Here is a 27,227-nt window from a genome sequence, read left to right on the forward strand (position 1 = left end):
GTGCTGAAATTACAAGTAACTTCAGCACTTACAAATAAGTGGGTTGTTAGTTTGATGGATCATGATTGGTTAATATAAAATACTTTACATTGGTAAAATATCTAAATTATCCAATCATAAAATGTAGTTTAGATCAGGTTCCACCCATCCGGGTTTTACAGAATTTTTAGAATGGTTCTTCTGCAATTCGAAGGATGGATGATGGACGTTGGTGTTTGGCGAACATCATATTTCTTTTATTTCCTTTTTGTTAAAGAAGTTCCAGGAAGCTGGAGTTAGATGACATAAGACGTTGTGTCTTCTAGTGACAACGACTAAGTCTTTGCAACAAATTCAAATCTGATTTCAGAATGGTTTGCTATGTCAGGTTTTTCTGTTCTGCGTGGAGAACTTCTTTTGTGTCTGATCTAGTTTGGGAATGGCGTGGAGATTGTGCGTGGAGGGGATGCCTGGTTACTCGGATCTGTACGTATACTTGAACATCGAGGTGGTCATTGGTCTAGTTCAATGAAGTCCTTTTCTGCGAAGTCAAGTCGTACTCTAAATCCTTTGAGTTGTGATTGTGAGTGGCATATCGATTGTGGTTGGTCATTCTCTCTCGAGTGTAGTGTGGTCGTTCTGTCTTTAGATGTTCGTCCTTGGTGTTGTATTCTGATCTATGTATTGCATAATGTAATTTACATTTTATAAAACATTTATTAGTTTAATATTTTTTAATTATGATTTTAGTTAGTTGTTTTCACAAAAGCTTTTTGTTTTAGTTCGGTTATTTTGAAGAGTTACTCACACTTGAGTAGCTCTTATTAAAAATAGAGGTGTGGTCACAAAGCGTGGATGTAGCACGGTGGGTTAGGCCGGCTATAGAGCATGCTCAGGACGTCCTTCCTGGTGGGTTAGGCCAGGAGTGGGAGTATGATTTCATGCGGTTTTTGTGAGGGGTCCTGTTATGTGACAACGTTTTATGTTGGGTTTGTTGTGGTTTTTCTTATGTCTTGTTGGTTATGTCCTTTTTCCAAAAATCAAATTGTTTGTGGTATGGGTTTGTCTTTCGACTTTTTTGTGTTTTATTATTTCTTTCTTAGACTTTATAATAGTCTTCAAAAGAATAAATTATCCAGTTTTAAACTGGTTTAATCCGGTTTGGGTACCGTTGGTTTCCTTTTCTTAGTCATGCTGTTATTTTATGATTTGTGGTATTTAGTAAGCTGCGTTGGTTAGTTTTGTTTAGTATATGATTCCTTTCCAACCGGGTTAAAGGAAAGTTTGAAACATGTTATTATATGTTAGAGTTGTTGAGTGTGAAAACTTGAAATTGAAATTCATTATTTTAAACAATTCTTCGTGGGCGAGCTGTGCGAGTGTGGATAGAATTTCTGTGCGAATGAATGAAAATATCAAAAGGTTAGTACTGCATTTGCATTTTATTAATTTACTGCATAGAATTTGGAAATTTACTGCTAGTTATGGGGGAATTTTAAGTTACAAATTTTCATCATAATTAGATTTACTGCTTGTGGGAAAAATTTTAGAAATGAATTTACTGCATTGGTATTAAATTTATAAATTTATAAGTGTAAGAGATTAATAGAATTTTTGAAATCTGTTTGATGAAATTTGCGATTTTTATTTGTCTTTTGTGGTTTTTGTAGGTGATCGTCGGATGAAGGCTAAAAATCTAAAGAAAACATGAACAAAGTATGGTGAGTTTTTAATATTTTAATTAGTTAGTAATATTCATTTAATTCATACTTACCTGTTAGTCGTCGGGGAAAAAACCGTGGGGGAAGATGTCGTGAATTAGTTCTGAAGTTGTTAGTAGTTTAGCTAAGATGCGGATGATATTTTTAGTCTGAAGCAGTGGCCAAAGCAATTGAAGTGCCTTAATAGTGGTTAGTTCTTCAGTGCCAACTGCAAACTCATAAGGTGTGTTTTGGATTAGATTATATAATTTGTGATTGAATTTAGTGTTGTGGATGAATTCTAAAATTGGGATTTCTATAGGTTGTACAAACTCGTGCGGGATAAGGAAGGGTCGGGATTCTTCGGCGTTGAAGGTCTTGGTGATGGGACAGAAGATGTACATTTGGGTTATGGGGTCATAATTACGAAGAATACCATGAAGGTTAGTATCTTTAATGCAATATGTGAAATTTAGGAAAAATGGTGAAGTGTATTTGGAATTAATGAATTGAAAACGATGGTGTGGTTGTCTAGAGGGTGTGTGTAGGTCAAAGTGATTTTGGATGAAGCGATAATAACTATATGTGTGGGTTTGTTTAGTGCGCAACATAATATCGTGTGAGCAGTGTAAATCTCTTTCGTGTGGTGCAAGGAAATGAAAGGTTAGTGAAAATATTTGGAAGCGTTCTTTGAAACTTTCGTATGCTTGTGTGTCTATTAGTGCTTCTGAAATAATGTGATCAAACTTTCGGTCGAAGATGTTTAGTGTAAATATATATGGTGTCTTGATGAAAAATTTCTCAGTAATTTGTGGATTAGCGAAGCGATCGTCGTCTAAGAATTGGTCTTGGTTAGCTCTGATGATGTTGTGATCATAGTATTCGAGTGTATATTCGTTAGCTCTAGGTGCAGTGTGTGTTTTTAGTGATTTTTTATATCCAACGTAAGTAAATTGTCTAGCGGTTAGTGGTGTAGTGAGTCGATATAGCATGTCCGTATTTCGCTCTATATCGATGTGAGTGTTAGATAAAGGTAAGCAAAGAGGATTAGTAAAATGATAATATGAGGTCCAAGAGAGAGTGGGCATTAAAACGTATTCATCTACAAAGTTGCGTGTTTCGTTAGTGTCGTGGGGGGTGTTTAAGGTGTATTGTGGGAATGAGGGTAAGGTGATGGCTAAAAATTCTTTTGTGTTAGTATGCTTGGGGTGGTTGATGTATTCACGGGCTGTTCCTGGTTTTGCTGGGAAAGGATGGTTGGGGAACTTTCTTTTAAAAGTGCGGTAAGCTCTATTAGTGTTGAGTGAAGATTCAGTTGATGTGGATGATGGTGCTAATGATTCAGTATAATTTGAAGAGGGTGTAGGGGTAGGGGGGTTGGATGAATTTATTGTGGAGGAGATTTGGTTTATGGTTGGGGTATTAAGGTGGTAGGGTTGTTGTTGAAGGGTAATAAAATTATCTAGCTCTGGGGAGATTCGGGGGGTGTCTGGGGAATGAGATGATTGGTCAGAATGGTATGAGGAGTAGGTTGGGGTAACTTGGGAAGCATAAGAGGGTGTGGGAGTGATTGGGTCAGGGTTATTGGATAATATGGGTTGAAAAGGGGGTTGAGAAAAATTAGAAGAGTTATTAAAATTATTGGATGGGGATGGTTCTGAGTCGGCAAATTCATCGGGGGTTTCAATATTTGGGTTATTGAGTTGTGAGATGGAATATAAAACTGAGATGTGTGAATTAGTGTCGGAATTCATGCCTGATGTTACATTACTAGATGAAAAATCGGGTGGCGGAAAAGCAAAAAGTGGTATTATTGGGATTGGAGAGGTAAGATTGGTTGGGTGGGAATTTGATCGGTGTAGTGATCCAAGTTGGCGGCTCATCGTGGGCTAAAAAAATGATTATTTTGAGACTGAAAAGCGGTGGTATGGGGTTGTTCAATAATTTGTTCATAAGTATTATCATCTTGTGACTGGTGTGTCATTATATGTTGGATGGGACTTTGTGATGTGGTGAGTCGAAAATTTGGATTATGTGTGATGGCTAAATTTCGAAAATTTCGTGGGACTAGGGATAGTGGATGGTTATTTGGTAGGGGTGGTAATTGTGGTGCCGTTGGCGTTATGTCTACATTGTTATGTTCTTCGTCGTATGTATTTTGTCGTGTTGCTATTTTTGTGTTATATTCTTTTATTTGTGCGTCTAAAAGAATTTTGTTTATAGATGTAGAAAAGATTCCAAAAAATCCTGCAAAGAGTATGCGTGCTACGCTTGCTTGTCTGTTTACTTGTGTGTGTATAGCACATGTGTTGTAGATTCCTTTTAAGAGTGAGAAAAGAAATCCAATAAAGTTAAACATTGCGTATAAAATAGTCAATTTTTCTAAGATGTAGTAGGGCCATCCTAGAAAATCGAGGATCTCATTTTTGAGTGTAACAAAGCTAAAGATGTTAATTGGTGATATATCTTGGGGACGGTACTTTTCACCGTTTAGATATATATAATCTTTAATGTCTTTAAAATATCCGCTATAGTCTTGCGTGTAGATATCGGCAAATCCTGCGGTTTCTGCAAGTTTGCGTAAATTTTGGTCTATTGATTGTCTTTGTATAGTGTCCATTTGTGTTAATAATTCTTGGAATTGTTGTGTTCTAATGTGATGTTGAATATCTGATTTTGAATAGATTCCTATTGATTGTAAGTCTATATTTGGGTTTCGAGCGATAGCGCGAATGCTTTCTGGTGAAAATTTTTTGAGTGATTGCATTAATGTGGGATATGGAGTGAGAAGATAATATTTATTTTCATCAGGGTTTAGTTGTACTACATTGTGGCTGTTTTCTGATCCACATGGGACTGCGGTATCCCAGAAATAGGTTCTTCGTGAAAGTGTATCCACGAAATGTACTTTATTCTTATAAAAGATAGGGATTCTTTTATAACATCGTTTATCTTCAAAAACGTATAGTGGTGATACTTTTTTAGTACAAGTATAAAACCATAAGATGTTTCCTTCATAGTCTAAAAAATTTGATCTATTTCCAGATAATAAGTATCCTGCATAGGGTATTTTTAATACTGCTAGTGCAAGTGATTGTAATATTTGTGTTCGTTCTAATTCGCATAGTTGGTGTAGTGTTTCTAATTCGGAGAGTGACATTTCTTGAAAAATTCGGCTAATTGTATAATCTAGTTTCATATCTAAATGAATATCATAGTGGATATTACCGAAATATGTAGTATTCATTAGTGATAATTCTTGTAAGCGTGTGCTTCTGGTGTCATGGGGTTTTAGATGTCCACCAGGTTGTCCGTTGCTTTTTTCAAAATTAACTGGTATATAGGATGTTCCTTCGTTTAGAGGATGACCTGTGGCATATGGGTCGATTTTTACTTTTCCAGTGGTCATGTCGAATCCTTTTTCGTATTCAACTAATATTTCAGAGTATTGTGTTCTGTGAAGTGGATTCCTGTATTTACATGCAAGTTCTGTTTCTTGATATATTTGAAAACGTGTCAATTTATTTTCTATATTGTCTATGTTTCTAAAATTAGAACTTAGTTTTCGTGATGGATGGACTTGTTCATATGGAATTGATTGTATAAAGTATTTTTCGTGAAATTTTATCATACGAGCGTGTATTTTTGCTACTTGAAATGTTGTACATGTATCTTCGGGGAACCAAACAATTGTTGCTTGTGTTCTCGTTGTAGGGTCGCAATAACCTTGATCATTTTTACAAGGTAATCGGATTCCTTGATAGATCATTGTATTATCTGATAAATCTCGTGTTAGTTGTATTTTTTCGAGTTGTATTTTCCAATCGAAAAACATTATTTCTTGGTATCCTTTATTTTTTGTGTCTGCTTTGCAGTTTGATGGGTTATTTATACCAATGTGTGGTATCCAATGTTTATCGTGTAGGTCATAGGTTAATCGTCCGTGTGCGCCGTTATACGGGTATTTTTCGTCTAGTTTTATATGTCCTTGGTGTCTTTCAAGTTGTGATTGATGTACAGAGTCTGGAAAAACTTGAAAATTAACTAACTTTCTTTGGGAGTTTTTATTTTGTGTGATGTTTAGTCTAAGTAATTCATTTTTACAATCGTCGGGATTGAGATGTAAAAGACGTTCTATATTACTTTGATAGAATGATTCATGGTCAAGTCGGTTTTTGTTTCCGTTCGAGACTTGTGAACAATGTACTTTCTTTTCGGAAAATGTTGCTGTGAATTTATAACCTGTAACTGTTGTTGCTCGGGCTTTTGAATAGAGTGTTGCTATTACATCTGTGGTTTCTATAGCTTGTGGTTCTGTTTCACATTGTGATACTTGATTTATTGCATATTTATGTAGTGTTTTTTGTTCATTTTCTTCACAATCGTAATGTGTTACTAATAAATCTTGTGGTCCTGTACGAGGAGAAGGGTTTATGTTTTGATTTGAGATTACTAGAAAAAGGAGTTGGAGAAAAATTAATAATTTTAGAATATACATGTGTATGATAATCCTGAGTATGGATTATAAAATGTAATGTAGCCAATTGTGTTTTTGGTATATCTGTCGTATTTGTATATTACTTCAGTAGTTATAAACGGTGGTGGTAGTGATTGAGCTGTTATGTTAGGTGGATTTAATGGGTAGGGATGTTGGGTAATATTATTTAACTTAACTGTGATTTCAAACTTTAATTGTAAACTGTTTTGTTGGAGTATTTGAATATTGTGATCACGGATATCGTTGTGAATATCTTGGCGATATTGTAATCTATTAAGTGCCCAGTTATGAAGGCAGTTACTTTCTTGATGTTGTCCAAATAGTGGTGGAGGTGCTGTAAATGTATTCCAATCTAGTCTTAAAGGAATATTTATTGATGATTGTTCTCGATATCTGGCGTCGAGATTATTTGGAAAATTTAAGTTAAAAGGTGGTGGTGAAATCTTGCTTATTGATGGTGTTGATGGTAGTGATAATGTTTCTGGTAGTGATGGGGATGTTGTTGTATCCGTAGAAATATCTATGGGGTCATTGACTAAATTTGGTTCACCTTGTGTAAATGAATGTGTAGTCCAATATGGAAATCGTGATGTTTGGTTTGTAGGGTTGAAAGGATTTTCACGTATTTGCTCAGATGTTGGTGTTGAACCTAAGTAATCTGATGGTAGGCTTGAGGTGCTACGTTGTGAAAGAAGCGTAGGGGTTTCTGGTAATATACCAATGGGGTTTTCTGGAGTGTTTTGTGATGGGGATTGAGGTATATCAAAATGAACTCGGGGAGTTTGAAGATTTCTGTTTCGTCGAGGATGTATAATTTGTCTATTTATTTCGACTGTATTTTGGTTTTGACTAGAATTTCTTATTCTACTTAGTTCTTGTGGTAGTGTTGGGTATAGGTTATATGTTGGTTCGCTTAAAGGTGCTTGTCGTTGAACTGGTTCTAGTGGTTCTGATAAACGAGCATGTCGTTCTTCAAAAGTGTATGGATTGTCTTGAAAAGAAATTCGTGTAGATGTTTGAGGATTTTGAGTAGTTGAAGGTGGTGTTTGGTTATCTTGGGATGATGTCGGTGAAGACTGACTTTGTGACTGTTGGGTAGCAATTTTTGATGGTTTTTGAATTATTACTTTAGTGAGAAATTTTGTGTTTATTATAATATTCTTCCAAAAAAAGAATTAGAAGGATTGTTGCTAGGGCAAATGTGAGGATTGCTTTCTTTATACATTTACAGATGGTCAAAATGAGGGATGATAAGAATGCTATGAAAATTACAAACAATAAAAAAATATCAGTTCTACTGAAAATTGTTCGTATCATTTAGACAAGTTATATGAATCGTACCTGTGGATATAATCAAGGGTTTTGGAAAGTTGGAGGAATAGTTCGAGTATGGTGTAGAAAATTAAAAAAATGTTACAAAAAATGATTAGGATTATTAGAAAAGATTCAAGTATATCAAAAAGAAATATTATAAAGGTTTCAAGTATTGTAAAAAAATGTTTAAGATTTATGAGTATTTGAGTAACTGATTGAGAGAAGAGCATTTAAGAAATGATCTCTTGGTCGAATATTTTTTGCTGTTTGAGGCGATTTTCTAGTGTGGTCGGATTATTTATTAGTTTTTTGACAAGTGGGTTGAGTTTTGTAAAAAATTGTTGGGGGCAATTTTCATGGTGACTGGGAGGTCGTCTTTTTCTTTATTTTTGTTTGTCAAATGATCCGGGGTATGGTGAGATTTTTATACTTTAGGCTAATTAAAATGTTCATTTTGTTACTTTAGGCTAAGTTAACAAATTTGCTTTGGGGGTATTCGTGGTCTGAGTTGGGGAAATATTGTTGATCTTTGGGTTATTAGATAAGGGAGGGGTACGGTATTATGGTGATATTTATTTTAGTTGTCAAGTTGGAGTGGTTTGCTTATTTTTGACCTGGAGGTCGTAAAGTTATAGTTATAGATGTGCCTGGAGTTCTATATTATTCGTCTAATTGGTCTTAGTTTGAGTTAGAGAAAGTGACGGATTGGATGAATCCTATTGGTCTATTTTGAACTAGAATTATTACGTACTTGTCAGCATGTTATTTTGAAAAATGTAAATGAAAAATGTTTCGGAGGTTTCAAGATTGTGAAGTATAATGTTAAAATTACTTTTGAAATTCCACTTTCTTTAAAATTTTAGATTGGGGGATGAATATTTTATAGTTTTTACGTGGTTGATTTCGGAGTCTTGTTGTTTTTCTATTTTCTGATTTGTCGATTTGTTCTTGGGGTATTATTTGTTCGGTCATTTTTCTATTTTTTCTTTGTTTTGGGGATTCTTTATGGTTTTGTGTATTGTTTTTGGTGGTGGTTGGTTTTGTGTTTTGATTTTCGGTGGGGTTATCATTTTGTTCTGTGTTTTTCAGATGTGGTTCATTTTGAATGATTTTTAATCCTGTGAAAGAATATAATTGAGTTAATTCGCGGAGTGCGTATTCTTTTGGGTAATAAGGTAATAGGTTGTTTCGATGTTGAACGATTTCTTTTTTGTTTGAGTCGGTAATTTTATATGTGACATCAGTGGGTTTTGCAATTATTTGGTATGGTCCTTTTCGAAGGGGTTGTAATTTTTTAGAAATTCCTTTTTGAGTATTAAAATTAGGTATTAAAACAAATGTTCCAATTTTTAATTCGGAGGCTGGTGTAAAACGTGAATTGATTTGTTCATTAATGTTTTGTCTTTGTAATAACTTTTTTGTTATTTTTTGATAAATTTCATTGTGTTTTTTATCTCTATTTAGAATCCATTCGGTGTGTGTACCGGAGGCTAGTTTAAGAATTTGTGGGTGATGAAAATGATCTTCATCGTGTGTATGTAAAGGTAGGTTATAACAAATTGAGTCTTTATTTGGTTGACAATAACCTTGTGCGTTTTTATGAGAATTTGCTGTAAACATTATTGGTTTGCGTGGCTTTTGGTTAAAAACCATTTCGTATGGTGACATTCCTAAAGTTGTCGTAATTTGTGAATTATACGCTAAGGGAAATAATTTTACATCTGCTGACCATTCGGTATATTTTGTATCATTTCCGTTGATGATACATCTAAGATATTCTTGTAATGAACGGTTCATACCTTCGACTAAGCCGTTTGTCCAAGGTGCATGAGATGTACGTGGTTTGTGTTTAATGTTATATAAATGACATAGTGTGATAATTTCATTATTTATGAATTCTGTACCGTTGTCTGTAACTAAAATTTCTGGTAGTCCGAATTTTGCTATCCAGTGTTCATAGAGTGTTGTGTAAGCGTAATAAGCGTTACAATGTGGTACTGGGTTAAGTGCTACATAATGTGTAAATGCGTCAACAATTACCATAATGTAGGAGTTTCCTTCTGATGAGGGTGAAATTGGTCCTTTAGTATCAAATGAGATACGATGATTAAAGTACAAACTTTGTCCTTTAAAATCTTGTTTTTGTGCTATTTGTTTTTGATTTGGGTAAGGTTTATTTAGTTGACATACTATACAGTCATTGCATAGTACTTTTATCCAAATTGGTGCATTTGGGAAATAAAAGTTTTGTATAAAATTTGAATATGTTTTTTCTGATCCAGAGTGTCCTTTAATATTTTGTGTATGTGAAATATTAAAAGCTATAAGAATCATACTTAAAGGGAGACATGGAACTGTAGATTCATTCAGGTTATACTCTAAAATGTCTGTGTTTTCGTTAATGGTTGTGTTGTTAAATTTGCGAAAGTATCGGAGGAGTGTTTTGTTTCCTAGAATGGTTGAATCTGCTTTGATAGGTTTAGTTTTATATTTGTGCCATGATTTCAGTTGTCGAATTACTGGGTCAAGGTTTTGATATTGTTTCAGTGTTGAAATTGTAATTGTTTCTGTTGGGGGGAGAAAAATGTTTTCGATTTCTAATTTAGATAAAGGTATTGTATCAAGTGGGTCATGGAGGTCAAAAACTTGATTTATTGTGTATTTTGAATCATTTGTTTGTGGTCCTGATAAATTTATTTTATCAGTTAAATCTTCTTTTTCAATTAGTGGAAAATGGTCTTTTTTAGGCGGGTGTTGTTTTGTTCGTTTTTGTTGGGTGTTATTTTTTATCCATTGAGAATATGGGATTGGTTTGAAAGTTGATGTTCCAAGTAAATCAACTTCATAATGATTATTTTGACAATCTAAATAAAGTGGGAAATGTTGTAAACTATTTATTTGTGATTGTTCAATATCAGTTTTTACTGCATATTTGCATTCCAATCGGGGTGATGTTTCGTTTTCTGCAAGGTAGAATTTTATATTTTTGGGTATTTCAACTGTGGTTTTACGTGTAAGTAATTCAGGTGGTGTATTTCGACTTTAGAATTAGTTGAAATCTGTAAACTCGGTGGTTTGGGTTAGATTTTTGTGTAAAGAGAAAGATGATTGGTTTATGGTCTGTGAATAGAACTGTTGGATGTTTTGATCCATGTATCAGAAATTCATATTCTGTCAGTGTATATATTATGGCTGTACATTCTCTCATTAGAGTTGAGAGTCGTAGCTCTGCTTGAGTGAATAATCGAGAATTTGCTGATATGAGGTTCATTTTATTTGTACCATTATGTGATTGTAATAGTGCTGCACCGATGCCAAAGTTCGAAGCATCGCACATTGCATAAAATGGTTGATTTGAATCTGGAATTGTGTTTGAAATTTGTTCAGTTAAAAGTTTCTTTACTTCTTCAAATCGTGTTTGATGTTCTGTGTTCCATTCAAAATTATTTTGTTGTCTAAGGATGTTATAAAATGGTCGTAGATATAATTGCATTTTATAAACATATTTACTTAAAAAGTTTAACATTCCAAGAAATTCTTGGATTTTCTTTTTATTTGTTGGTGGTTGAAGTTTTTGAATAGCGTCAATGCGTGATTTCAATGGAGTGATTGTTTTTCTTTCTATATTATGTCCTAAGAATTTAACTCTTGTCAAAAAGAAGTGTGATTTATCGGGGGCGGCCTTCAGATTTTCGTTCTGAAGTATTTGGTGATATTTTTCTAAAACATTGAACATCTCGTCTTTTGTTTGTGATTGCATAAAAACATCGTCTAAATAGGTGATTGCGTTTTTCTTGAGTATCAGTGGTCTAAAAATTTTGCTCATAAAAGCTGAAAATGCTGCTGGTCCTATGGATATTCCATAGAATAAGCGGTTGAATTCATATTGTTGGTTTCCGATAACAAATTGTGTTAAACGTCGTGATTGTTCATCTAGTGGCATTTGATTGTATGCACTATTCATATCGGCGGTTGTAAAGTATTTGCCGTTTATTTTTGTTAAAATAACTTGTATTGGTTCAATGGGCCAATTACATTTTGATTCATCTATGAGTGAATTGAGGTATCTAGCGTCGAGAACGATTTTTAATGATTCTCCTTTAGCTAGAATGATAACGGGGTTGATAAATGTGTTGCCTTTTGGTTGTTCTTCTTTATTAACTGGTGATATAATGTTGTATTGTTCTAAAATATCGAGTAATCTGTTCACTTTATCATGTAAGTGAATTGGTACTTTACTTGCTCTCTGTTTTTTGAAAACTGCGTCTGGTTTTAACGGGAGATGTAGTGATGAACTGATTTTTCCAACATCGAATTTTGATGTTGCATAGACTGATGAATATTCAATTAGCTGTTTGGCTAACTTTTCGAATTCGTCTTGTGTTATTTGTGAATGTTGGAAATTAAACATTGTTAAAAATTTCTGTTGGTCCTCTGTGTAGTTACTTATGTTGAATGTAGGTTTGAAATATAGAGTTTTTGTGAAATAATCCGTATTTCTGTTTTCGTTACTTATTATATTATTTATAGATAATTCTTCATTAAGAATTGTAGATTGGCAAATATCTAGTAATTGGAGTATATTATTTACGCGATAGGCTTTTTCGTGTATTGGTGATATTGTAGCGTTGGTTTCACAATATCCTAAAAGTCCTAAAGGTAATGTTACTTGGTAAGGTGTGTTGTTATAGACATGTAAGGAAATGATATCGGAATTCGAATTTTTCAAATATTTTATGGATGAGATTGTGATTTTGAAAAATTTGTGAATAGGTTTGAATTCAAATTCTGACATATAAAATTTTTGTTTGTTTTGTTCTTTATCATATTGGTGAACTTGTTTGATTGAAAAATTATAGATATTTCCTGATAGTGGTTTTAGGTGTTTTCTTTGTTGGTTAAATATCGGGTAGAATTTTGAAAAGAATGGTGGTTGTTTATTTAATCTTTGAAAAAATGTTAAGGATGTTTCTTTTGTTTTTGTATATTTATCTTTGATTAATATTTTACTATTTAGTATGTTAATTGTTGGTATATACTTCGAAATAAATGGTATTCCAATGATATTATATTTAATGTCAGTGATATGGAATATTTGTTTAAATGGCTTATTTAAAATTTTGCTTTGTTCCATTGTTCTGGTGGGGAGGAGAAATAATTGGATTTTTCCGTAGTTTATCAATGTTGATCCTTGTGCTGTTGCTAACTTACTGGAGGTTTCAAGAGGTGTTAGCTTTGGGTGTAAAGTTTTTATTTCATTCCATGTGGGGATGTTTATTATGTTTGATTCTGCTCCTGAATCAATTAAAAAATCTATTTCAAGGTCTGGTGGTTGAAATTCTTTATTTCTTGGGCTTTCTAAGAGAAATGGTATTGTCCAAATTTTTTCTTCGGGTTGTTCTTTTTGTATATTTTGATAAATGTGGTTTGTATTCAAGCATTTTGTTTTGGTATTTTTATTGGTTTGATCTGTAGTGTTAATCTCGTTTGTTTCTTGCGTCGTTGGTGTGGAATTTATGGGTGTAGTGTAATAATTTTGAAGAAATTCTGATTGATTTTCATATATGTGTGATGGAAAGGGTTGTTCATATATGACAGATTCATAGTCATTTTCGACTTTTATCATATTGATAGAAAGAGTGTTTTCAGTATCACTTTCTGAATCTGATGATGTACAGTTTATTTGATTGAGTTGTAACGTATCAGTTACTGTGTCATCAATACCTGGAGGGTCTGATGTTGTTTCTGGGTTAGATTGTACTTGATTGATTTGTCTTTGATGTTTAGGTGTACTACTTCTGTGGCGATTATTAGAATTATTATAGTTATTATTATTCCGGTGTGGTGATTGGGAATAATTTCTATAACGATTATTATAACTTGAGTGTCGATTTTGTGAATTATTTCGCGATCTGTTTTGGTAATTATTGTTTGGTCTGTTATAGTTCGATCTATTATATGAGTTATTCCTTGATTGATTGTTCGGGTAATTCTGGTTTCGGTTGTTTGAATAACTTCTATTTCGATTATAGGAGTAGTTTCTATTCCTATTGTATGATGAATTTCGTGATTGGTTGTTTGGATAGTAGTTATTTCTTGATTGGGAATTAGATCTAGAAACAAATCGTTGTGTATTTGAATTTGATCTGGAGTAGTTATTTCGACTATTTGGTCTATTGTAGTGATTTTGTGATGAATTATTCGTGTTTCTTCGTTCTGGTGATCTTCCTCTATAACTTGAGTTATATGGTGATTGATTTCTTGTATAATTTGTATTGTTCGGGAGTGGTTTTCCTGAACTGTTGTTGCTGTAAACTGTTTTGTTCGGTAGATTTTGATCTTTTTTCATGTATTGATAGAATGATTTATTTGGTTCTTTATATTTTTGAGGTTTATTTTGATTGTCTTGCTGTTTTTGTCTACATTCGGAAATACTATGTCCGTATCGTCGGCAATAATTACACCATTTTTTGAAAGATGGTTTGCCTTTAAAGTTTGGGTTCTTTTCATAAATATTGAGTATTTCAGTGATTTTTTCAACGAGGTCTGTCTCTGATTCCTGTATATTATTAATATTAGTGGGAGTCGTTTCAATTCTGTTAACGTATTGTAATTTCAGATTTTCCGTTTCTTCTAGTTTCATCGTGATTTCTGCTTGTTCTAATTTGTCTACTAGTTTTCGAAAATCTAAATCGGGTTCTCGAATTGAAGAAGGATGGGATGCTCTCTTTTTTATTGCTATTTTCCTTAATTGTGGTGTTAAGGTCATCATTAAGATTTCTGTCATCTTTGTGTTTTTATAGTCATGTGTATTTAATGAATATGCTTTTCGAACTAGTGTTTCGATTCGTACTGCTATTTGCTTGATTGTTTCGTTTGGTAATCTGCGAATTTCATTACATAAAACTCTTTGTTGTTGTTTGTTTCTTTCGGAGTCAAACATTTTTGAAAATTCCTGTGTAAACCTTTTCCAGTTTGATTTTATTTCTAGAGGTAGTACTGAAAACCATTTTTGGGCTGCGCCATCTAAGGTTGTTTGTATTAACGCTGTGCGTCGATGTATCCAGTTTTGATGTAGTGGCGTATTAATTGGTTCAGGTCCAATATTTAAAATCAGGTTTGCTGTTACTGCATTTAAATAATCTTCTACAGAGTATTCAGGGTCTGTTCCTGTGAAAACCATTAAAGGTTTGTTTGATGTTATTGATGATCCACCCATAAGGTATGGATTCATTGTCATTTGTAATGATTCTGCTGCATTTGGCATTTGAGAAAAATTTGAAAGTTGGTTTCTTGTTATTTCATGTTGTTGGAGATAATATGGGAGTGGTATTTCATTTTGCATTTGTGATGGTTGATACGAGTGTGCAGTCATTGGATTTTGTTGTTGAATTGGTTGAAAAGATTGTGTATTAATTGGATTTTGTTGTTGAATTGGTTGTTGATGTTGTGCATCTATTGATTGTGGAGAAAAATTTCTATGATTTGTACGTGTTCTCTGTATTCCTTGTCTACGATATTCTTGAGTATTTTGTGCAAATATATCTGGTTGTAAGAAATCATCATCTGAGGATAAATAATCCATTTGATAAGATGTCTGTTTTTTATTTTTATTTTGTTGAAAAAATGGGTAATTTTCACTGTGATCCTGTGGAGGATTTGTTTGGAAATTTATTGAATTAGGTTAGGTCATTGGGTTATCCCAATTTCGAGATCTTGTATATTGGTTAAAATTTCTTTGTGGTTGATTATATGTTTTTGATGGATGTGTATAATTATAATTATGGTCTGCAAAGTTGTTTCTAGTGAATGTTTTGCGTGTTTTTGATGGTATTGTCATGGGTCTGTATGTTTGGTAATCCATATGTGAATATTTAGGAGCAACCGAAGGTTTAACGGTTGATTGTAAGGTTACCTGTGTTTGTGAAGGATTTGTATTTCTTGGTGTTGTTAAATTTGGGCGTATTGGTGAAATACTTTGTTGTGTAGTTGTTGTGTGTACAATTTCTTCATTTATGAAGTGTGATGGTGTCTGGATATCTTGTTGAGTAAGATTCCTAGTTCCATTGAGGTTTTCATTGTGTATAACTGTAGAGTTTAAACTATTATTTTGTGTATCGGGTAAAAATGTATTATAGTTTAATGGTGTCGCATCAATGGTTAATGGTATTACTTTTACATAATCTCTTATGTAAGATATTGTACTTATTGCTTGACTTGAGATTGTTTGTGGGAAGCTTATAAATGCGGGATGAGACCATTCGGGGTCCCAAACATAATCTGATTGTTCTGTGATAGCGGTATCATCGTTCGAGTTTTGGGGTCTAAAATTTTTTCTTGCTTGTGCAATTAAATCAATATTGTGTGTGAAATAATATATTATGAACCATGCCAAAATTTTTTGTAGATCGTGTTTTGTATGTTGTGAAACGTCGTCTTTCGTGAAATTTTCTTTAATGATGTTTAAATAACTAGAGAGTAGTGTGATTTCATGTCGTACTCTTAAATGTTTAGATGTTTCTGTCGGTGAGACATTTGTTATTGGGATTTCGTTTTCTAATATCGAAATATAACTATATATTATTGCGAAAACTTCATTGGTGAATATGGAGTTTGCTCTTTGTGAGTTATGATATTGGATGCTTTTTATATATTCTGAAAAAACTTTTGAAAATTCTAAATCAAGATCGTCTGTTTGAATTGTATATTTTCTATTATTATGGTTTGGTGAGGTGAATTCTATGGAGTAGATTCCATACTGTTGTGTTATGTTGCATATATCTTTTAAGTAGTGGTCTATGATTTGTCTTTTGATTTTTACATCTGGGAACTCTGTTTTACATGGACTGATTCCGGGTTCAAATAAATTTAATAGTAAATTTTTGCAAAATATATGCTGTCCTCTATCAGTGGTTGCATCTACTATAAAAGGAAAGATTTCATCATCATCTGGACTTTCTTCACCTGGGGTGTGCGTTGAGCTCATTTTTTCGTTCGATGACTGTTAATATGTAATTATTAATGTGTCGAATTGGTTGATTCCAATTGTATAAATGTACTGGTTTGTGTTTATACTGCTTTTTTATTCTTCTTTTTCCTCTTTTTGATGAATTTGAAGTTGTTTCTGAGTCAGAAAAATATAATTGATCGTGAAGTGGGTAATTTTTATCTATTGATTCTTTTAGTTTGTAAAGTTCGTCTAAACTGTTGGTTTCTGATTCTGAAAATGCGTTTCGATTTTTTGAAAATCTTTTTCGTGTTATTTGTCTTTGTTTCGTTATTATTTTTCTTTTCAGTGTTTGTCGTTTTGTTCGAATGTATCCAACTGTTTGTGTATGAGGTGTGATTACAAGGTCGTATTTTTTGTTATCTATTTCACAATTGTGTAAAACGATTGTTTGTTTATTTCCTAGGTTTTTAAATGACATAAGGTTTAGGATGACGGATGCAAAAGGTTGTTAAATGATTTCTATTTTCCTAAACTGTTAGTTCTTACGATTTTTTGGTTAGCTTAACCTGGGTCTATTTGTTCAGGGTTGGAGAGAAAAGTATATCGATTCCGAAGAATGATTTTTTACTTTCTCGTGGCTAGTATAAGTTAAGGTGTTAACTTACTTAATCTTACTTAGGGGTAGTGATTGTGTTCAAGGGTTGGAGAATAGTAAATCGATCCACAAGGTTCAGGTATAATTAGAACGCGAGTAGTTCGTTAGGTACTATTTTAAACTTACTAAGTCTAAGATTTATCCTGGGTCTGGTAAGAGGGGGGGTCAAGTGAAGGATGAATAACCGAAGTTCTTCACTGTTTATCCTAATTTGAATGATTAGTTTTGTTTAAAAATTTCTATTAGTCTTGGGTCTTTAGAAAGGGTTGGGTAGTGAATCGACGTTTGAGGTCGTTAGACACTAATTAAGTGGGTGGGGGAGAACAAAGTTGTTCTGTTTGATCCAAGGATAAGCCTTGATGATCAAATTTGAAATTTAATTAAGTAGAAAATGATTTAAGATCCAAGGATAAGCCTTGATGATCTGGTTTTAAAATTAAGTGAATTTAAGTTTTAATAAAATTTTAAATGTGTGTAAAGGAAAGATTTAGTGTTTTGATGATATTAGTGGGTTTATGATTGCTGTTATGTTTTAGGTGATGGAGCTGGAACAACAGGATGATTTATGATTACTAACCATTTATTGTCATGCTACTAATTTTTATTTTTTATTTTTCAATAAATATTTTTCAAACATATTTTGTATATTACTGCAGAGTTTTAGGAAAACGATCTTAGATCTTTTTATCAATCGTTATTGTATATTAATAATTTTGTTTAGCGCCTGTGATGATTTTGAGGATTGACTTCAAAATTTTAGGTTTGCAAATGAAAATCTAAATTCATTGCCAGTAGTATTCTAAATATAAAAGTTTGTTCTGGTTTTTGCCTAACTATCATATAGCTATATGGCAAGTTTCTACTTTGTCGTATGTCGTCTCTGGTTCGAGGTCTTCTTCCAATTCCGGGTAGTTCTGTTATGGTTCGGAATATTGGCTCTGATCTATTGAGTCGTAGAGTCATTTCGATTAAATTATTGTCGTATAACATTTTTTAAATGTTTTTGTCTAATTTCTAATCTATTTTGGTTAATTCTAAGCTATTAAGGTCTTGTTCGAGACTTATGGTCGCACCAGATGAGTTAGGACCGATGTGGTTAACTCATAGAGTAATTTCGGATAGGGTACACCGTCTGCTCGTCACGCTATCTTATTTTCGGCCGGATAGATTCGTGCAACTTCTTAGTCTAATACCGATCCTAATCTTACTCTTATACTATCTAGTCTCAGGTTGTTTAACTAGTCTCTGCTAGGCTCAATAGATCTAGGGTATACTGGTTTATTGCGGCTGCTGAAGTGCTCGGGAGAGTCCAACTAATTTCTAAGTTAAATTCAAATCGCTCTGGTGCTGAAATTACAAGTAACTTCAGCACTTACAAATAAGTGGGTTGTTAGTTTGATGGATCATGATTGGTTAATATAAAATACTTTACATTGGTAAAATATCTAAATTATCCAATCATAAAATGTAGTTTAGATCAGGTTCCAGTAGTAATTTGCTTTAAATTATGCAGCAGTTTTTTCGATTGCACTTTCGGCGTGTTTTTTGCTGTTACTGTAGTATTCTCATTTTAATCATCTTTAAAAAGATTTCTGTTGAATTTTAAAGTATTGTTTCAACTTTTCATTAATTCACTCAATGCGCTGTAATACCTCGAATCTGATTCCAACTCAATGAGCTAGGGCTAAGATTTATACGTTGAATGGCGTCAGTTGCGCAAAGGTTCAATTTTTGAAAATTGTTTATCCTTTTTTATTAACGCGTTAGACTCAAATAAATGATTCGACAAGTTTACAAGTTTCCCTTTTTGATTTGTGTTTTTGACTCAGTACATATAACACCTCCGCTTCTCCCAGCTATTTCTGCCACTTTTCAATCAATTCTATCAGTTGTTGTCTTTGTGTATAAATCAAATTGGTTACATGAGGGTTTATGTGAAGTATAAGAAGAAAAACGAAAGACTACAGGTTTGATTATTTAAAAAAAAAGATTTTCAAATTTGTATAAATTATTCAAGAGATAGAGCTTAGGACAGTGGCGAGGGGGTGGTGTTTCGAAATTTTTTTTAGGTCGACCAATTTGATTTTCTGAGGTCTCCGAAAATACTCTAAGGACCCTATTTTGTCAACAATTTACTGCGCTGCAGGCAATTTTTTTTGAAAAAACAGGCCAAAGGAGATCGTTTTTGGGCACTTCTCGGAAAATGGATTTCGATTTCGTTTTTTTTTTGGCGCGCGCTCCCGCCTCAAAATTAGTTATATTAGTTAAGGCACGCTACTTGCCAATAATATAATTCTTCTTGTAGAAAAAAAAACATTTTCAAACTCTGTTTAATACCATTCAAATTTAAAGTTAAAAAAAGGGTACTTGGACCCTCAATTGCGTTTTTGAGAAAATCCTGGAACTCCGTGTGCAGTTTTTGTTTTCCCGCGGTACTCGCCCCTCGGGTGTTCTATCCAAAATTCATTCACCTCAGTAACAAAGTAAAAAATAATTTTTTTTGAGTACATGACAAAACAACTTTCAACCTAGATTGAACTCCCACTCATAAAATCTTGGATGTATAGTAAAATTAACAAAGAAAGCCGGTTACTGTTTAATTAGCACAGAAGGTTCTGACCATAGTCTGAAAAAAATGCCACGTTTTTTTTTCAAATCAGTGCATTTTTTTCTCTGATTTCATTGTAAGATCTAAACAAAAAACTAGAAATTAGGTATATTTGACAGTCATAGTCAAATAGGCCAATCCGAAAACAGTTTCTGCAGAAAAATTACTAAAAAAACGAAAAAAAAAATTGTAAGATAAATTTAGGAAATTTTTGTATTTTTTTTGCGGAAATTTCTTTTATTTTTGAAGATTTTGTTTCCCAAAATAACGCTAAAAATTTTCAAAAACTAACCTAACTTGTGTAAAAATAAGTTTTCACGGCTTAAGTAAGGCTTATTAACCTTATTTTGACACACACCTTATTAGCTCAAAAACAGACCAAAAATCAAAAATTTCAAACCAGTTTTTGTCGACGCTGAGAGTTTTTTCTCAAAAAATTTATTGTTCGAATCACGACTGAAAGCGTTTTAACTTGACCTATTCAGATGATTTTGTGTGGTACTTGATATGGCGTCAAAAAAAAAGAAAAAAAAGAAAAAGATAACTAAAAATGTTCCTCCACATTTTTCGAATGGTCAGAACAATAAATTACTACAAACAGAAATGAGATCATCAACCACCGTAAAATATCACTAACTGCTTTAGATATGATGTGCTTAAAATTTCGAAAAGTTTTTTCACGTTGCTTAGTGTTTTTTCACATCTCAAAACTTGCTATAGTCGCTGTTTCCCCGCATTACTTTAAGATCGATTTTAAATATGTGCCTCGAAAAATCTAATTTTTGTTTGGGGAACCAGCTACCAAACTTGCGTAATTGACCTCTTTTCCAGTTCCCCTTTTTGATTTTTTTTCTGCTATTCAATATATGAAAGTGTTTTATTTTAAAATGACGGTTCATGTTATAAACTGCATTAAAACGTCTCAGCTTGAACAAGTGAACAAATCTTCATATCATTTCTTATATGCCGTGGAAGTATTTTTTGAAGAGCTTCATCTTATATTTTTACGAGTAGCATGGGAAACTGGAAAAGATCCCGTTATTGTTTTTACCGAATGATTTTCTAAAAAATGTATTCAGGCAAACGAGTTCTGGTAGTGGGCTCTTCTTTCTCTGCCGAAGACATAGCCATGCACTGTCAGGCAGCAGGGGCCAAGTATGTGACCATATCGTACAGGAGTCAAGCACAGCCCCTCGCCTACCCGGAGGGCATAGATGTCAGACCCATTCTGCAGCTGATAGACGGAAACACTATCAGGTTAAAACAACGACCACCCCTCAAACCAACCACCCAAGGGCGGATCTATGATTTCCTCGAGGAGGGGCGGATCTACGATTTCCTCGAGAAGGGGGCGGATTTTCTAAAAGTTTTCAAAATTTTTGCGGACCCTTTTTTAGATCGACGAAATTGATTTAGTGAGCTCTCCCAAATCAGAATAAACACCCTATTTTGTCCAAACTATCTGAGCCGCGTGTGAGCAAATTTCTGTAAAAACAGGACTAAAAAATATATTTTCAGGCGTTTTTTTGTTCCCAGCTCGAAATTAATACATGTTGGCGTCAAAATAATACTGAGAATGGGGCCCTTAGTTGGGGGGTTCACATAATACCTGGGGGCGGGGGGGGGGGGGGCATTTGCCTCTTCGACCCCCTTCAACACTAAGTCCGCTACTACAACCACACCCTCCTCTATGTCCACCCTTGAAATTATTGGTCACACGTCACAAATAATCAGTAAAAAACAAGTCCAGAATTTTTTTCTTTACTATAAGACCGAAAAAAAACTTATGAAAAACGGGTATACAAGATGATAGCTGAGCTCAAATCGACTTTTGTTTTGCTCATTCCAGCTTCAAAGACGGCTCCAAGCAGGATTATGACGCAATAATCTACTGCACTGGCTACCTGCACAAATTTCCATATATAGAAGAAAATCTGCAGCTGAAGACTCCAAACAGACTGGCTGTGCCTCTTTACAAACAGGTGGTGTTTCCGGACAACCCCCAGCTATTCTACATTGGCATGCAGAACCAGTTCTACACCCACCCCATGTTCTGGCTCCAAGGTCACTTATGTGCCAAAATCATAAAAGGTGAAACGAGTTCAAATAAGTTTATCAAAAGAACAATAATTGTTCCCATTGCTGTGTAAGTAAAACATAACATTCTCACCACCGTTATCATTGCAACACAGTATTAAATAAACAAAAAAAACAATGATTTACCGGCACTTTATAATATTTTTGGAATATAAAAAGGAGCTAGCCATATATTAGGAAAAAAGGAAAAAGACAGTTGATTTTTTTATAGGTAGACTAAATCGAAGCCACAAAGTTCTGCTTTTTGATAAATTTTGGTCACAAAACAATAGCAAAAAAACACAAACTAGCTTTTCTGAATCTTGAAAAAATTTATCGAAACATTTTCGGAATCCGAGTCCCGCCGAATGTTCTTCGTTATGTTGCCACGCTCGGTCGATCTTCGCTGATATTCATTTTCTGGGGCAACTGTGTAGGAATACAAAAATAAGCTTTTTTGTGAAGTAATCGGAACAACCTAGAATCAGCAATTGTGCATGTTGTTAAGTATGTTCTGTTAATCGTGCTAATTTTTCTCCATTTTTATTTCTGCTAATTTTACGCATTCAGTGGAGAGAACTGAAAGTTTGTTTCAAGTGTTACGTCAAACATGTAAGCTAGATTTAGTGTACCAAATTTTTCGAGCCATTTTTTTTACTACAATTGATGCTTGAATTGCGAATTAAACAGCCCATCTCAAATAAGTAAATTGAAAACTTTTCGACAACTCTTGATGATTGTTCATGGAACAATAGTACTTGCGACTTTCCGAACAAACGTGAAAAATGAAATGACAGATTATAAGTTTGTTCGGACAGTCGCAAGTATTCGTGTTCCATGAATATAGTCATCAACTGTTGTCGCAAACGTTGCCAAGTTTTTAGAGGGCTTTTTACTCCGCATTTCAAGCAAACGTGACAAAAACTTTAACCAGTTTTGACAATTCAGGAACATCGCTCACACTTTTTTCATTTTCCCCTCTTTGAAGGGTCTAGATTACTCTCGGCGCCTCCAATGATGAGCAACATGTTCAATTAGTTTGTATAAAACCAATGTACAGATCTAAAAAATAACATGCTTGATGAGACATAATATTTGAATTTGAACATATAGCCGGGGCAAGTGGTCACAAGAAAGCAAATAGTTTCAGAGAATAAAATAACATTTTATACAACTGAAATATCAACATGAGAGTGATATAACTTTTGATGGAAAAGCAAAAGTATCACTTGCAAACCAAAGTAATTGGACCCACAATCAATAGTTGAAGCATTTCATACCAAAGATCAAGTAATTTTCGGGCCCCTCCATTGATATTAATCATCTTTTCACGCCTTTTTGATGACGTGTCACGAAAAAAATGAGCCTCTAAATAGATGTCTCGCCAATATACTCTGAAGGCCTCTCTCGCAATCAGCACAACTTTTTTCAACCACTTCTGAAGTACTGGTTGAAAGGGGCGCACTTCAATTTTTTTTAAAAAAAGAGAAATGGATCATCTGAGAACAATGGAAATTCCATGTAGACACAAACTCAGTCAAATCAATAATTAAATGACACCAAATTGTTGTTTTACGGAGATTTTTCTGTAATGGTTCCAGTAAAATCCGCAAGATTTGAGCGGTTTTTGGGCGGTTTTTTAAGAAAAACCGCTCAAAACCGTTCAAATTTTAGGCGGTTTTTGGGCGTTTTTTTTTCATAAAAACCGCTCAAACCGCTCATTATGAAGCAAGATTTTGAGCGCAATCGTCTAAAAAAACCGCTGAAACCGCTCAAATCTTTTTTCAAATTAGGTTTTTCAAATTATAAGCGACCCTGCACGATTTGTTCATCGATGTGGGGCTACAAACGACAGAGCTCATGCAGGGTTTTAGCTCCTTCGATGCTGGCTCAGTTTTTGTATATACGAGAGTCCGTTCACGGGCCTCCTTATGGCATGTTTGTTTATGAGAGGGGATATAATTACCTTTACATTCAATCTTTATTAGAAGACGAAGCTTGGGTATCTTAAGTTTTAGAATCTAACAAAATTAAGTGAAACATCTGGGCCATCAATTGATTTTTCTAATGACATTTTTTGAATTGTCGAGTGATAGTGTTGTAAAAAAGCTCACAAATTCAGAAAATTCAGAAAAAAAAATTTATTGGAATTACCAAAAATCCCAAGTCACCTGCTCTAGGGTTACGTTGCAAAAAGCAGAGAAGACATAGAGTAGACACGTCATAAAGTAGACATGTCATAAAGTAGACAGATACTATATTAACCAATTAGAATTGAGAACAGGGAGCAAACAGGAAGGAAATAATTAACTTTTATTTATTGATTTCCTGTGTGGGCTTTCTGTTTGCAATTCTGATTGGTTAATACAGTATTTGCCAAATTTTTGGCCGGTATGAAAAAATGTCTACTTCTTGACCGCAATACCTTGTTCTGCAATGTCAGCGGTATTAGGCGCTAACTAAAAAAACGAATGAGAACTTTCATATGACGTTTTTTTAGCATTGGCAAACTAAAATTGTTTTATCATAAGAACTGGTTTGTGATTTTCACAACTTTTTCTCACACTTTGAAAACAGATAAATTACCTAAGAAACAAGAACGCAAATGTTCCGGCTGCCTCGTAAGGTTTATGGAGCAGTAATAACATAAATATCCTTAAAAAATTAAATGTAATAAAAAAATGAATTTTTTTTATTTGAAGTTTTTTCTATGAAAATCATCCCCCCACGCGCCATATAAACTACAAAAAATAGATGTCGCTCCCTGTAATAAATTAATTATGGCAAATTAGCTTCTTTCAAACAATTTGGAACGATTTCTAAGAGTGATTAAATCTCCGCTTACGCGTTAATAGCGCGAAATATATCGCGCGTTAATTGTGAAAATCATCCCCCTACACGCCATATAAAGTAGAAAAAGATAAATTTCGCTCCTTGTTTCAAATCAATTATGGCAAATAAGCTTCTTTCAACGAATGTGGAACAATTTCAAAGACAGATTAAATCTCCGCTTACGCATTAATAGCGCGAAATTTATCGCGCGTTAATTGTCCCAAATTGGGGGGGGGGGGGAATATATTTTTAAATTTGAACTCAGGAAGTCGACACCTTCATTGTGGTATAAAAAATTTTTGTCGAAAATCATTATTTTGATCGGCAAAAACTGACTGATTAAAAAAACCACACCGAGAATGAATATTCCGTTTTCCTCGAAATTTGGAACAATAAGCGACCCTGCACGATTTGTCCATCGATGTGGGGCTACAAACGACAGAGCTCATGCAGGGTTTTAGCTCCTTTGATGCTGGCTCAGTTTCTCTATATACGAGAGTCCGTTCACGGGCCTCCTTATGGCATGTTTGTTTATGAGAGGGGATATAATTACCTTTACATTCAATCTTTATTAGAAGACGAAGCTTGGGTATCTTAAGTTTTAGAATCTAACAAAATTAAGTGAAACATCTGGGCCATCAATTGATTTTCTAATGACATTTTTTTGAATTGTCGAGTGATAGTGTTGTAAAAAAGCTCACAAATTCAGAAAATTCAGAAAAAAAAATTTATTGGAATAACCAAAAATCCCAAGTCACCTGCTCTAGGGTTACGTTGCAAAAAGCAGAGAAGACATAGAGTAGACACGTCATAAAGTAGACATGTCATAAAGTAGACAGCTACTATATTAACCAATTAGAATTGAGAACAGGAAGCAAACAGGAAGGAAATAATTATTTTTTATTTATTGATTTCCTGTGTGGGCTTTCTGTTTGCAATTCTGATTGGTTAATACAGTATTTGCCAAATTTTTGGCCGGTATGAAAAAATGTCTACTTCTTGACCGCAATACCTTGTTCTGCAATGTCAGCGGTATTAGGCGCTAACTAAAAAAACGAATGAGAACTTTCATATGACGTTTTTTTAGCATTGGCAAATTAAAATTGTTTTTATCATAAGAACTGGTTTGTGATTTTCACAACTTTTTTCTCACACTTTGAAAACAGATAAAGTACCTAAGAAACAAGAACGCAAATGTTCCGACTGCCTTGTAAGGTTTATGGAGCAGTAATAACATAAATATCTTTAAAAAATTAAATGTAATAAAAAAATGAATTTTTTTTATTTGAAGTTTTTTCTATGAAAATCATCCCCCCACGCGCCATATAAACTACAAAAAATAGATGTCGCTCCCTGTAAGAAATTAATTATGGCAAATTAGCTTCTTTCAACCAATTTGGAACCTTTTCTAAGACTGATTAAATCTCCGCTTACGCGTTAATAGCGCGAAATATATCGCGCGTTAATTGTGAAAATCATCCCCCTACACGCCATATAAAGTACAAAAAGATAAATTTCGCTCCTTGTTTCAAATCAATTATGGCAAATAAGCTTCTTTCAACGAATGTGGAACAATTTCAAAGACGGATTAAATCTCCGCTTACGCATTAATAGCGCGAAATTTATCGCGCGTTAATTGTCCCAAATTGGGGGGGGGGATATATTTTTAAATTTGAACTCAGGAAGTCGACATCTTCATTGTGGTATAAAAATTTTTTGTCGAAAATCATTATTTTGATCGGCAAAAACTGACTGATTAAAAAAACCACACCGAGAATGAATATTCCGTTTTCCTCGAAATTCGGAACAATAAGCGACCCTGCACGATTTGTCCATCGATGTGGGGCTACAAACGACAGAGCTTGTGCAGGGTTTTAGCTCCTTTGATGCTGGCTCAGTTTCTGTATTTACGAGAGTCCGTTCACGGGCCTCCTTATGGCATGTTTGTTTATGAGAGGGGATATAATTACCTTTACATTCAATCTTTATTAGAAGACGAAGCTTGGGTATCTTAAGTTTTAGAATCTAACAAAGTTAAGTGAAACATCTGGGCCATCAATTGATTTTTCTAATGACATTTTTTGAATTATCGAGTGATAGTGTTTTAAAAAGCTCACAAATTCAGAAAATTCAGAAAAAAAATTTATTGGAATAACCAAAAATTCCAAGTCACCTGCTCTAGGGTTACGTTGCAAAAAGCAGAGAAGACGTAGAGTAGACACGTCATAAAGTAGACATGTCATAAAGTAGACAGCTACTATATTAACCAATTAGAATTGAGAACAGGAAGCAAACAGGAAGGAAATAATTAACTTTTATTTATTGATTTCCCGTGTGTGCTTTCTGTTTGCAATTCTGATTGGTTAAGACAGTATTTGCCAAATTTTTGGTCGGTATAAAAAAATGTCTACTTCTTGACCGCAATACCTTGTTCTGCAATGTAGGCGGTATTAGGCGCTAACTAAAAAAACGAATGAGAACTTTCATATGACGTTTTTTTTAGCATTGGCAAACTAAAATTGTTTTATCATAAGAACTGGTTTGTGATTTTCACAACTTTTTTCTCACACTTTGAAAACAGATAAATTACCTAAGAAACAAGACCGCAAATGTTC

General features: G+C 33.8%; 3 protein-coding genes across 3 annotated transcripts in view; 2 read left to right on the forward strand and 1 right to left on the reverse strand.

Annotated features, from left to right (window-relative positions):
- Positions 1 to 27,227, reverse strand: part of LOC134845551 (cytoplasmic dynein 2 intermediate chain 2-like) — a 405,850-nt gene that overhangs the window by 171,857 nt on the left and 206,766 nt on the right. The gene's annotated exons all lie outside the window — the stretch shown is intronic.
- The window catches only part of LOC134846147 (zinc finger matrin-type protein 2-like), a 209,456-nt gene that overhangs the window by 116,293 nt on the left and 65,936 nt on the right, over positions 1 to 27,227 (forward strand). The gene's annotated exons all lie outside the window — the stretch shown is intronic.
- Positions 1 to 27,227, forward strand: part of LOC134845863 (trimethylamine monooxygenase-like) — a 64,697-nt gene that overhangs the window by 20,717 nt on the left and 16,753 nt on the right. The window contains exons 4-5 of the mRNA XM_063862963.1: positions 20,784 to 20,961; positions 21,554 to 21,795. Coding sequence (XP_063719033.1) covers positions 20,784 to 20,961; positions 21,554 to 21,795 — 420 coding nt within the window. The remainder of the gene's footprint in view (positions 1 to 20,783; positions 20,962 to 21,553; positions 21,796 to 27,227) is intronic.

Source organism: Symsagittifera roscoffensis, chromosome 5, assembly GCF_963678635.1.
Source record: "Symsagittifera roscoffensis chromosome 5, txSymRosc1.1, whole genome shotgun sequence".
Classification (NCBI taxonomy): domain Eukaryota; kingdom Metazoa; phylum Xenacoelomorpha; order Acoela; family Convolutidae; genus Symsagittifera; species Symsagittifera roscoffensis.